The 12,589-nt window shown below is 37.7% G+C and overlaps 1 protein-coding gene across 1 annotated transcript in view; it reads right to left on the bottom strand.

Moving 5' to 3' along the window:
* The window catches only part of LOC132703172 (titin homolog), a 59,932-nt gene that overhangs the window by 5,180 nt on the left and 42,163 nt on the right, over positions 1-12,589 (bottom strand). Inside the window, exons 4-7 of the mRNA XM_060672302.1 lie at positions 5,095-5,142; positions 3,792-4,001; positions 3,483-3,734; positions 29-3,430 (exon numbers count right to left, since the gene is read on the bottom strand). Of these exons, the coding sequence (XP_060528285.1) occupies positions 29-3,430; positions 3,483-3,734; positions 3,792-4,001; positions 5,095-5,142 (3,912 nt within the window). The remainder of the gene's footprint in view (positions 1-28; positions 3,431-3,482; positions 3,735-3,791; positions 4,002-5,094; positions 5,143-12,589) is intronic.

Genomic DNA, 12,589 nt, shown 5'->3' with positions numbered 1-12,589 from the left:
GGTGGCGGTGGGCAATCTATAGACTCACACTTCAAAATTGAACTTAAACATAAGCACGACACTTGACAGTGATTGATAGGAGGTACGCTACTGTTGTTTCTATATGTTTGTCCGTCAACCAAACAACTTCCTTCACCTGGAATTTCCCGTTCGGGTTGTTCCGTTTGCTGTTTCTCGAAGGGTACAGTTTCAGATTCACCGATAACTTGATCACTACTAATTGTGATGAGCTCAGAACTACTAACTGTGGTGATTTCTACGCTACTAACTGAAGAAATTTCTGTTCCATTATCTGCGGTGAATGCTGGCAAAGCAGATTCAGTAGATTTTGACAAGTCGCTAATGTCTGTTGTAGGTTTCTGTGGACTTGCACTGGAAAATTCTTCTTGGGCCTCGGTTTCGACTTCAGCTTTTTGTGTGATAGACTGTTGAGTGGGGCTGGTTGCTTTAGAGACTTCAGATGGAGGTTCTTCACTCGCTCCGCTACCTTCCTCCAGTTCTTCTTCAGAACTTGACGACTCTTCACTCGATTTTTCACCGGAGCTTTCTTCTTCCGGTTGTTGAGTAACTCTTGTTAAAGGTTCAAGTTCAATTAGTTGGGTCACCGGCGACTCAGTAGCAGTAGAGGTAACAGTTTGTTCTGGACCTTCGGGTATGGCGTTCGTTTCTTCAGTCTCCGGGATTTTGTTGCTTTCAGTCTCATTTTCAGGACTAAGTGTTTCTTTTGAGATAGGTTTAGTTGACATTTCAATATCTTGTGGGGCTTCTGTCTGTGAGGCACAATCAGTAGCCGATGCGCACCCTTCAGGAACGATTGTTTTTTGGGTCACATCTTTAACTGCCGTACTTAATTCGCTTTCGGTAACAATTTGAGGTTCTTCAGGAGTTACTCTAGTTATAAGCTCAGGGGCGACAGTTTCGTCATCATGTTTCTTTGTAGACGTTTCTTTACTTTCATGTGGAGCTATTTCATTCTCTTCAGATTTCGGTTCTTCAGTCGCCTCTTCAACAACAACAGTTGTCGTTTCTGCAAGTGACTGTTTCGTTGCGGCTTCCGAAACTTCATCCGAAGGGCTCTTTGTAGCTTCTACATTTTTAAGAGGTACTTGTGTTGTTTCAAGGATTTCAGGAACCTTAGTAGGTAACTCTGAGGGTTCTTTGGGTAAAGTTTCCGTTACTCCAGGCGATGATGGTTCCTCTTCGGGTTTTCCAGTTTCTGTAGAACTTTCCAATTCGGGTAACTGTGTCGTAGAATCAACCTGACCGATTTCAGTTGGTTTTTGTGAGATGGTAGCTTCGGTTTGTTCTTCAGCTTCCGACGGCAATTCCGATGATGGCGTCTGTACTTCTATTGGCTTTTCTGTAATATCGGATTTAGCAACTTCCGTTGCTAAAGGTTCCGTCCCTTTTGGAGGCTCAGTATGTTCTTCTACCATTACACCTTGTGTGGCGGTTGGTTCTATTTCGACCTCACTAGGCTTCTCGGTAGATTTAAATATTTCCGCTTCGGTAACTTGAGCTAATTCTGCTTCAGGTGTTTGTTTTTCTCCAAGTGTAACAGCTGTTTCAGGTGTTTCCGTTACCTCTAGAAGTTCAGTTGATTCCTTTGGTTTTTCTTGAGGTTTTAGACTTTCAGAAATATGATCCATGGCTACAGGCATTTCAGTCTTCTTGGGCAATTCTGTAATTACGACCATTTCTTCTTCTGTCTCCGTTTCCAAAGTTCGTTGAGTCACTTCAGGGAGGTGTTCAGATGTCTCTTCGGGCTCTTCTTTATCTTTAATTCTAATTTCTACTTCCGGTATCGACGTTGTATCTGCTTTCGGTGGCAAATCTGTACTCTCTTTTGGAATAGTCGGTTCTTTTTCTGTCTTCTTCCCAGAAGTTGGCCTTGCGCATTCTTGTTCTCCACATTCCTTGGAAATAATGGGTTCTTCTGTGATAGCTTCTTGCTCGGTCTCTGTAGCCGGTGATTTTTCTTCGCTTGATGGAGAAGATGTCTCCGGTAGTTTGGTAGTTTCCGGTTGTTCTTCTCCTCCTTCGGTTTCCTCTGCTTTAGCGGTTTGTTTAGTCTGTTCCTCATCTGGAGTCTCAGTAGTTATGGCAGATACGATTTCTACTTCTTTTCCTTCGGATACGGTAGCCTCAGAAGATTTAGCTTCGGTCGAATCCTCGGAAGTTTCAGGAGCTTCAGTTGCCTTCTCTGTTTCTTCGTATTCCTTCGAGGGCTCCGTGACGGATTCGTCTTCTGATATTTTTTCTGTTGTCTCCTTCTCTGGCTTTTCTTTTTCAGATTCGGTAGGCACTGCTTCCTCCTGTACCTTATCCGTTTCTTTTTCTATTGCTGACGGGTGTGTAGGGAACTGAAGTTCTTCTTCAGGTAGTTTAGTGCTACTTTCTTCGGCTGGAATTTCTTCGGTACCTTTACCTTCCTCTTCGGGTTTCTTCGTTAGCTCCTCTTGAACTTCTGGTTCAGTGCTGCTTCCACTTATGGACGACGTTATAGACTCAATGGCTTCTGTAACCCTGGCGGTAACTGAATCAATAGCTTCTGTAATTCTGGCGGTGATTGATTCAATTGGAGCTTCAGTATCCTCTTTCGGAACCTCAGTAACCGCTGGTTTGGAAGAATCTTCTTCTGCGACCGCCGTTGATGCCTCCGGACTTTCTGCTTTTTTAGTGATTTCTTCCGCAGGTGTCACTTCCGATTTTTCCGTTTCCGAAACATCAGTAGACTCTTTAGGCGGTTTGGTAACTTCAGACGGAATTTCTTCTGTCACTTGCGGCAATTCGGTTTCAGCGGGAGATTTTTCAGTTATTTGTGCTTCGGGTTTGGTAACACCTTGCTGTGAGTCGCTGGGAATTTCAGTAGTGTCTGCCACCTTACTAGGTTCCGTATCCGGCGATATCTTAGTTATTGCTTGTTCAGGTGAAGACGAAGTGAATTCTGTAGCTTTAGTGGCCTCTTCGGTGACAGGTTCAGCAGTAGGTCCGTCAGGTTTGTGCCTATCTTGAATTTCCACTTGTGGTTTTGGAGGAATTTCAGTCTCTTGTTCTAAAACATTAGGTAAAGTCGGCTGGGTGGTCGGAGGCTCGTACGAAGAAAGGGTAGTCAGTTCTTCTTCGATTACGTTCTCGCAGTCATAAGTATCTGGACAACATTGACCTTCACGGACTGGTAGAGCTGTGCAGTTGACTTTGTCTAATGGCGTTGGACCACATTCTTGCACGGCACAGACTATGTCGCCTCTCATGCAGTAACATTTTTCGCACGGGACATCTTTTTTAACTAGCGAGCCATCTGCGTATATTTGATCATGGTATATACAATCGCTAGGTGCCAAAGTGGTCGTAGGTGCCAGTGTTGTCGTCGTTGTAGTGGTTGATGTTATAAGGGGAGTTGTGGGTCCTTCCAGATAGTCCGGATGTTCTGAAAAGGTAAAACTTAGTGACCAGCAAAACACATGGGAAAAGTAACTTACCGCAATTGTATCGAACTGGACAACAAACACCTTCTTGGAAAACAGGACGACAACCTTCAACTTCCAATGTACATTGTTGGATCACGCAGGCGGTTTTGTTTCGTATGCAGTAGCAGAGTTCGCAAGGGTTGTTGGGGTTGGAGGGGACCCTCGCACCATCCGAGTAGAAAAGATTGTTGATAGAGCATCCGTATTCGTTCAAGTGTCCCAAGGCAGTTGACGGTACTGTTGAAGTCACCAATTGAACCGGTACTGGTTTAAAGTGCTCAATTAGTTCCACTTTCAGAAAATTTTTACAAACCGACATACCTTCCGGGCATGTTATAACGGGACAGCATTGGTCAGGCCGTTTCTCCACCTTGCAATCTGCGCCTATAGCTTTGGTAAAAGGACATACCCTGAGGTAGCACATAAGCATGCGGTTGTGACACGTGCAGTTGAGACATGGCTCGTTTGTGATTATTCTATCACCCTCGTCATAGTGTTGAAAATTGTAGTAGCAACCCGTTGCGTCAGCAACTGTAAAATAGATGCAAAACCTACAGTCAAGGTTAATTTAGTTAATACCAGAAGAACCGCAACCCACCAGAAATAAGCTGTTTTAAAACAAACTCGATGATTTCGGCACTCAAAATATGCCCATATCCCATTCCTTTTACGGGAAAAAAATGAGTTGAGATCGCAGTTTAAATGTAGCTTAATGTCTGAAGTCAGAAGAGCGCTTCCTTCTAGAACTGTTTAGAATTCCTCCCGTTTATGGTACCCAATAATAAATATTTTGGGTTTTGAAGGTAAAACTGTATGTGATATGATATCGGATGATGGCTGATATCGGATATGATATTAGAGAACTTTTAAAATAATATATCCCTGAAAGGCTATTCAGAACTGATAAGTAAGTTATGGCTTGAAGAAAATTACGATTTAACTGGGCCGTGGTTTCAAAATTTAAAGGAAGTCTGCTTAGAAGTTCATGATTCAGTATTCTCCTGCATCTTAAAACATTTAACATTACATTTTCAATTTCAATAAAGCTAACTTAACCTTTTAACGTGAACATGTTGTGAAGTTAATAGTTTGCACTGTGAGGAAGTCTTTGCAAATTGTTGCGATCCCTTGAAGGGTTTTGTGGATAAATACGGATTTATATTAAGTGAAATTAAGAAAAGGACACGGCAATTTAGGCAGGTACCTAGGCCGGATGCATCCGATGATGATGAGGATGAGGGGTGACCGTTTACTGTTATTACTTCAAGTTATATCAAGAATGTCGCCTCTGGAGGAAGATAGAATGTTGCAGAACCTTCCCATCAAGAAGCCATTTTGTTACAATTTTATTTGTATCAATTGCCTTACGTACCAGTGGCCAAATAAAGCGTAATGAAAACACCCTTTGACATAATGTCAACAAAACAAAACTTAACAAAAACTTAAAAAGTTTGGTTTTAAAATAACATCCCGAAAATTACGTCAAAAGACGTTAATAAAAAATAAATTGATATAAGGGGAAATTTCAAAAGAGGTGCAAAAAGCCCCTCATAACTTTTACATCTAGTTTGAAATAACAAGTAATAAGAGTCTTAAACAAATACAAAAAAAAGTTAATACTTACCCGGATAGTATTCAATTTCAGTGCTCTGTTCGTCGTTTAGGGTGGGCGCTGAAACAAAAAGATACATGGTGAGGGTTCAGTTGTTTGAAATCCGGGTTAAATGTCGTAAAATATCGCTTTCAAATAATGCATTTTGACATCAAGCGTACAGAGCCAAAACGCACCTTGCTCATAAAACAAAACTTATTACTTGCATGCGTACCGGTTTTACTGCTTCCTGATTTCACCCTTGACTTCTGACACGCTTAGTTCATGCCGCAAGAAAAAGCCCCGCGAACTGTTAAGTTTAGCATAGGTAAGCAATATGTCCGTACGTAATACGAACGGCAATATAATAACATACATTACAGTACATAAAACCTAAAGGTATGCGTTAGTTCATTAATATTAACTGTACGTGCCTCTTAATAGCATTTATTAGATTTGATTCTTGTCGGTTTATGTTTGTACTAAAACGAATCTCGGATGAGCTAATTATCGGTTAATCTGTGTTTGAGTTGAGGCGTTCATGACGGTTAACTCCCATCTACGCCAGATTATCGTCCTTAATCGACTACGATCAAAGCGATTCAGCCTATCGAGTTCGAGATTGAAAAGGAGAGAATTTTTTAATAATTTTCTACAAAATCTGAATTTTGTGCAAATTGAAATGGAATTTGGACACAATGGATGGATGGATACTTACATTTGTATGGGTATAAGGTGAAGAATATTATAACATTGATATGATACCAAGTCGGTTATCTGGGAATACGGCCTGCAAAATGTCAGCAGCTCTAGATTTTCCTTTCGTGTACATGCACAATCGGTGTACGACATTTGGTGTCAAGATTTTAGGAGTCCTCCGTTCCTTATCAGTGCCCCTTGATCACGTCTCGTGATTATACTTCTAGTTCGACTTACATCATTTTGCTCCCTGACTTGTTCTTCTGTCCTCCATGTGCTAGTCATGCCAGTTAGTAAAGTTAATAAGAGTCCACTATTTTACTTAGCATTGCTATATTGAAAGGAAATTAACGAAAGATACTTAGGAAAAAACAGTTTTCACTCTTTCCATTTGTTTTTATTTTAACTTTTAAAATCTGCATTTGAGCCGACGTTGATTATCCTTTATGATAAAAAAAATTGAAGATTCCAGAAGTCAGAATATACAATACTAAAAAAGGAAGTTTTTATTACACAGAGTGAAAAACTTACACCGCATCTTTTTGAAAATTTGGAATCAGGTGACACTTTTGTCTATTAGAACTATAAATTAAGTTCCATTGATTTTTAATATCTTCACCAGTTTTTTAATAATTAAAATTACCAATAAATCACCTTAAAAATTGTAGATAATCATTGTGGAAATGATACAGCGTAAGTCAAAATAATCGGTGGTTTGTGAAAACAGTCAAACTCTTGACTGGAACCTTCGGCACTGCACTAACACACAATAACGCGTTTTACCACAAACCGAAACTCAATTTTACGTACTCGACTTGGCATCTTCAGGAGTTTTAATCTTCTCCTGAAGATGCCAACTTGGTTGGCGAAACGCGCGTCGAGTACGTAAAATTGAGGTTCGGTTTGTGGTAAAACGCGTTATTGTGTGTTGTGAAAACAGATTTCAATAGTGGTACGAAAATTGGAAAAATTAGATTGAAATCAGTATTATGGACGCAGTTGGTCATGTACCTATGTCACACCAATCCGACATAATAGAAACAAAAGATTGAATGGGCCATACCACCGAAATCCTTATCCAAACATGTTTTTTACATTCGCAGATATGGACTTTTTTTATCCGTTTCGCGTATCGAACCGGGGAGATACCGCGCAACAAATATGGCGAAAAGATAAGGTTTTCATTTTTTATCTAAGAATCTACCTCTATTTTTAAATTTAATTAATACCATTTTTTTGGATGAGGAATGACTCCCTTAAATTTTTCTGATTTGATTTGTTTGAACACCCTGTAAAAATGCATGTATTTCTTTGAGGTTACAAGGTAAAAATCTGGCGTGATTACTTTTCACTTCACTGCATTCTCTATACTTGAGAGACATTCCTAATATTACAAGACATATTAAGAAAAACTCTGCAAGGCACGTACAGCGAACTGAAACGTCACATTTTCTAGAGCGACGCGCAAAATAACACATCAATCTGAAGATTAATTAACCGGTTTGAGTTGCGCACTCGCGGGATCTTATCGCAGTCGTCAATTTCGAATCTTCAACTCGTTAATCAAAAATCGGTTAGTATGCACATTAACTGTAAGCATTTTTTTGCGCTCAAAGGCGCGCGCGTTTGCAATCGACAAATTCCACGATACAATTTCGCAAATTTTATTCGTCAATTAAAATTCTGTCGTCGAAAGCAAATCGGGCTGATACTTAAATCGTTTTCATTAGAGAGTTGTTTTACGGATACGATTCGTTATTGGATTAATTGCTGCACACTTGCACTAATTGCGGTTGTAATTTTCATCGTCAATTAATAACGATCGAGTTTAATAAGGGGAAAAATGATGTCTTTATCGCTATGGATAATTACACCCCAGCTTTGTAGTTCGTTGATAGAGGTTCTGGTAGTGTCCAACATCGAATAATGTAGCCGTTGCAATTTGCAACGTGAAGACAAACCAAAGCCAACTTTCCGGCGGCTCTATAAAAAATAATTTAATTAATTAAGTTAATTAATTAATCAATTAAGTAATATTAAGCCCCAAGACCTACGCAAAACTATTTATTATTTAATCCATTCGTCTCTATCAACAACTAGTTACAAAATTTCATTCTTCATTTAGTGCAACTATTTGTTCTTCCAAAAAAAAAAAAAGAATGGAAATATCTTTTCTTACGCTCTCGAAATGAATCTACAGTCTGCTGATGCGACAGGCTTTCTTGTAAACTCAATTATTGTAGCAGGTGGATGGACAATAATCCAGTTTCCCAACTCTATTTCCATAATATTTATTGATTAATAATACAGCTGGAACTACGTATACATTGGACTAAAACATTTTATTAACTGCCACAAGTATGATAAAAAGTGATGAAATTTTAGATAGATCGATTGCAGAAACTTAGCAAATATCTTTCAATGGCGACATATCTGAAATACACTTTTAAAGTATGTTGGAAGAACTCTAGGATGTTGAATCATCAAGGCATCGAGGAACTGCAGGAACCAGCAATCAACAGCAAAACAAAGATATAAAATTAAGGATAAATTATCTTAGACAAGACTTATTTCTTTTCTGGGTTTGCTAGTAGTCCAAGTGTCCACAGGGCACCTGTTTCATCACCTACATTAAAATTCCCATTTCCACCAGTTTATTGGTTTCAGTCGAGTAATAAGGGAAGAAATTTTAAGTCCATTTCCAGTCACCATGAGTATGCACGTCATCTTTCATCACTTGTTGTTAACTAAGACTAACCGAAACTGAACAATTCTTCAACTTAAAAGTAAGCGCTAAATTTAGACAGAATCAGGCAAAATTACTTGAAGTTTTGAGACTTACTATCACAGGAACGACAACTACTATTGAGAGAAAGTCCTCAAAATTCGGTTCGAAAGATGAAATAAAAAATATTTTTTTTATAATAACAGTAATTTGACAGAGCTCAAGTTTTATTTCTTACACCGCGTGGTCTATACTTTTCTTTTTGCACACAGTGTTTTAAGATATTTCCTAGTACATCGAAGTACTAGGACGTAACTTCCAACAGATGCAAAAAATAAAAACCCAATTAACACTCCCACTCTGATGACCAAAAATGAAAGATCTTGATCAACAACCGAAACAAGATTAGAGGAGGCGTGTGGCAGTCTAAAAGGACGAATCGTGAAATGCATAACAATTTATCGGCAGGTAAAACAGATAACTGTAAACTTGGTTACATAATCACGATTCCAGCGTACACATCGTGTTTCATCTCTTTGTACGAGAAGACGCGCTGTTCTTTCGAAAATGACATGTGAACGCGGAAAGCGAGATACGCAGTCTAACGTATTTCGATTGTTTTTAGGAATTTATGGCAACCGGAACCATCGCGTTACCGCTGACTTATTGGGGTAGATCTCGACACAACTTAACACTGTTTTACTGTTATCCGTCTTGTGGCAGTGGTTTGGCCTTATAGTAGTCTTATTCTTAAAACTCAATGGCGTGTTAGAGAATTGAAATAAATGTTATCAAGTTTTGGTCACTGGAACCAATAGTTTAACTATGATTACACCAAAAGACCATGGCCAAATTTGATGAAAATCGGACAAAATGCTCAAGAGTAGTTAATAAAAAAAGCATTTATTTCTACCGTATCTGACACTCTATATTCCGAAAACGAAGATAATTAGGACACATAAAATTACATATAGCAACAAAAAATTTCATGTCTTGCTTAAATGAAATATCTATTAAATAAACATGTCCTAACTGATTTACCTGGTTATTATAAATGTGAAATATTGCATTGCATTGATTTATTTTATTCTACATAAGAATCCACATTTTAGGTGTGCACGTTTTAATTGCCTAGTTTAAAACCTTTGACAAGACGCTATTAAGCTTGTGTTCTTTTTGGAACATTTTTTAAATTTTAATATTATGCCGATGTCTGGCGTTCGAAAGAAACTCAAATCTAGAAGCGGACATCCAAGAGCCTGAGGACCTAGAGGACGTATTCTTCACAAAGTAGCACACTTCATACGAGGGTCAAATTCGATGGAATAGGGATAAAAATTGGGAGTGTGCGGCAAAAGGGCAACTGGCCGAAGAATAAAAATAAATATAAAGCTGGGGGTGTTTTATAGAACAACCCAGGACATCAGAAAAATATAGACATACAATGCGAAGAGAGAAATGTATTATCTGCAACTAAGCCAGCGAGAGTGTCAGCGAAAAGAGATCAAATCTCAAGGATCATCTAAAAACTTATATATATGTTTATATAAATCGCAACTAAGCACCAACGCGATAGTAAAACAAACGGTTGCCATGTTCAGTGCAAAATGGTAGTCGGCGTTCGTGACTTCCCGATACATAGATTTATTCTATTTATCTATCAATGGCAAGACATAGCTAATAGGTGTCAAGCTGTATCGCGTATTAAAAGCAAATTTGTTCTGTTAGATAAGGTACTTAACGGTTACCCCATGCGGTTATGATGAATAGCGATGCGTTTCCTGCCCAACAGCATGTCGGTAGCGTTATTTATATCTATCACGCGACCATTATCGCTTAGAACTAAAAGTTGGCCGTCATCGATCGTGGTAACGATTTGAAGAAAATCTGCCACTAGACCTTTGTCGGCATTTTAAATTTCATTAGTTTTTGAAGTTGATGAGTTAATTTGAAGTTATATTCAGTAGTGCCTTAGATTCGCAAATGGTTGAAAAAATAATTATCAGTAACCAAAGAAAATTTAGAATATTACAATTACGGATAAATTTTACTGATCCTAAAATTGCGATTACGAGTAACAGCATAACTTAGTAAGAGATAGTAGTGATAAACTAATAGTTTTGGTTAGTTGTACGCTTACGTAAACTTAGGAACGATTCTTTTCTATTTACTGCACGGCCTAGTTTCATTTAATTATTCGAAAAAAAATTAATATCCATTTTGCACCGCCTTCATTTTGATCACACATTTCTACAACCACCATATAACACAATTAAAATAAAGTTTCTCCTTGCCTTCCCAGCGTACCAATGAGTTTCAAGCAAAAGTTTTCAGACAAAAGTTGCGTTCAATATTGAACCATGTGTCTATTTAAATTAAACACTATTGGACTTTATAGTTTAAACCAAACTTAAGAATACCTCTGCCTCTGCATTTCAAATTAATTATTAGTATTATTATTTACATTGAAAATGTAACACACCAATCAAAGAGAAAGATTTAGAGGGAATGGGGAACTGAGTGAGAGACAAAAAGAAATTAAATAGGAAAAATAATAAAATCACTGTGTAACATAATGTACACCGTGTGCCAAATAAAACGATACACTATACGATCTGAAAACCCGTGGGAGATCCGAAAACAAGTTTCCTACAAAAGTTTCTTGGACTCTTGTGAAAGATTATAATTTTGTTGATACAGGGTGTCTGAAAAGTGTCCCCCCGCCATCAACTTTGTTATTTTAAATGGAACACCCTGCATTTTTCGACATTTTTAGAATCCTTGGTTAAAATAAAGGTCACTTAAGAAATTTATATTTGAATTTTGTATAGTTTAGGTCGAAATTGAGGTTATGTGTTTTTTTTTTCATATTTTGATTACCCTATATAAAATTATGTTGTGACGCTACTGATACATGTATTGCAACGAAAATTTAACCACAGACACTACTAAATCAGTTTGACAGATGCACCTCAGCTTATACAGAGTGTCCCAAATTAACAAAATATCAAGATTTTCAAATGTAACACACTATATTTTTATTCAGACATCAAATCTAGGACAAAAAATAAGGTAAGTAATTTTACGGCAAATAGTTGACCCTACAGGGTGTTATTGCACGCGACTGACGAAAAATATACTGAGAAATAATCGAACGATTGTCTAGTTTTCGACTGCTGAACCGCAACCATATGCAGTTAAGAGTCCTCGAATGATACGTATATACGGTGATTCGAATCGGAACAATCAACGTTGATGGTCGAAGCCAGTTTTCATGCGTAACGAAGCGAAATTTCAACTCGCTTAAACGCCCCGTTCCATAATTTTCGAACCGTAATTGCGAACTTTAAAACATAGGCAGTAAACGTTTCCTATATTCTACCCGATCATTAAGCGCGATCGTCGAAAGGAAAGAAAAAACAGAAACGAAAGAATCCGAGCGCGGAAATTTTATTTCCCTAAAAACGCCGCACCATGAGAACGGAAACAATAAGTTTTTATTGGATCGTCTCCCCGTTATTTGATGTCCGGCATTTGTTTGTTTTTAAATGGAAACGGTTAATTGGATTCTGACAAGCAAGGCTATTTTTTGAACCCTTTTTAAGGTGCGCGATTCTATTAAATAAATGCTAAAGAGTATTTTTTGAATTATACTTTTAGAGAATTTTTTTTTATTTTTCTGGCATCAATTAGACACTTCCAAAAAGGGAGCGAAGAAGAGGAGAAAAAAAAAGAAATTAAAGGATTTAAAAGAGTAAACCGTTCTTACGTAGATTTTGAAAAAGAAAATACAGACAAACATTTGAAAATCATGAAAAATTCAAACAGTCAAGTTAAAGCTGGCAATCATTTTTAAAGGAAATAAGGAATAAATTATGTATCATTAAAACAACTGGGCAATTGTTTTAAAGACTTTATTATATATTTATATTTTATTTCCTGCAAACCAATCCACGAAACGGATATATGAGAAGCCCTAAGTTACTTGCATATTTCACTTTCATTTTTTCTATATTGCCTTATACTGCTTGACATAAGTTTACTATAGTCATCAAAATTAGATAATGTACCGACTAAGTTGATAAACTATTTAGTGAGTCAGAA

The sequence above is a fragment of the Cylas formicarius genome, unplaced genomic scaffold (assembly GCF_029955315.1).
Source record: "Cylas formicarius isolate icCylForm1 unplaced genomic scaffold, icCylForm1.1 PGA_scaffold_6__28_contigs__length_40554024, whole genome shotgun sequence".
In the NCBI taxonomy this organism is placed as follows: domain Eukaryota; kingdom Metazoa; phylum Arthropoda; class Insecta; order Coleoptera; family Brentidae; genus Cylas; species Cylas formicarius.
This window is presented reverse-complemented; position numbering and strand designations above follow the sequence as displayed.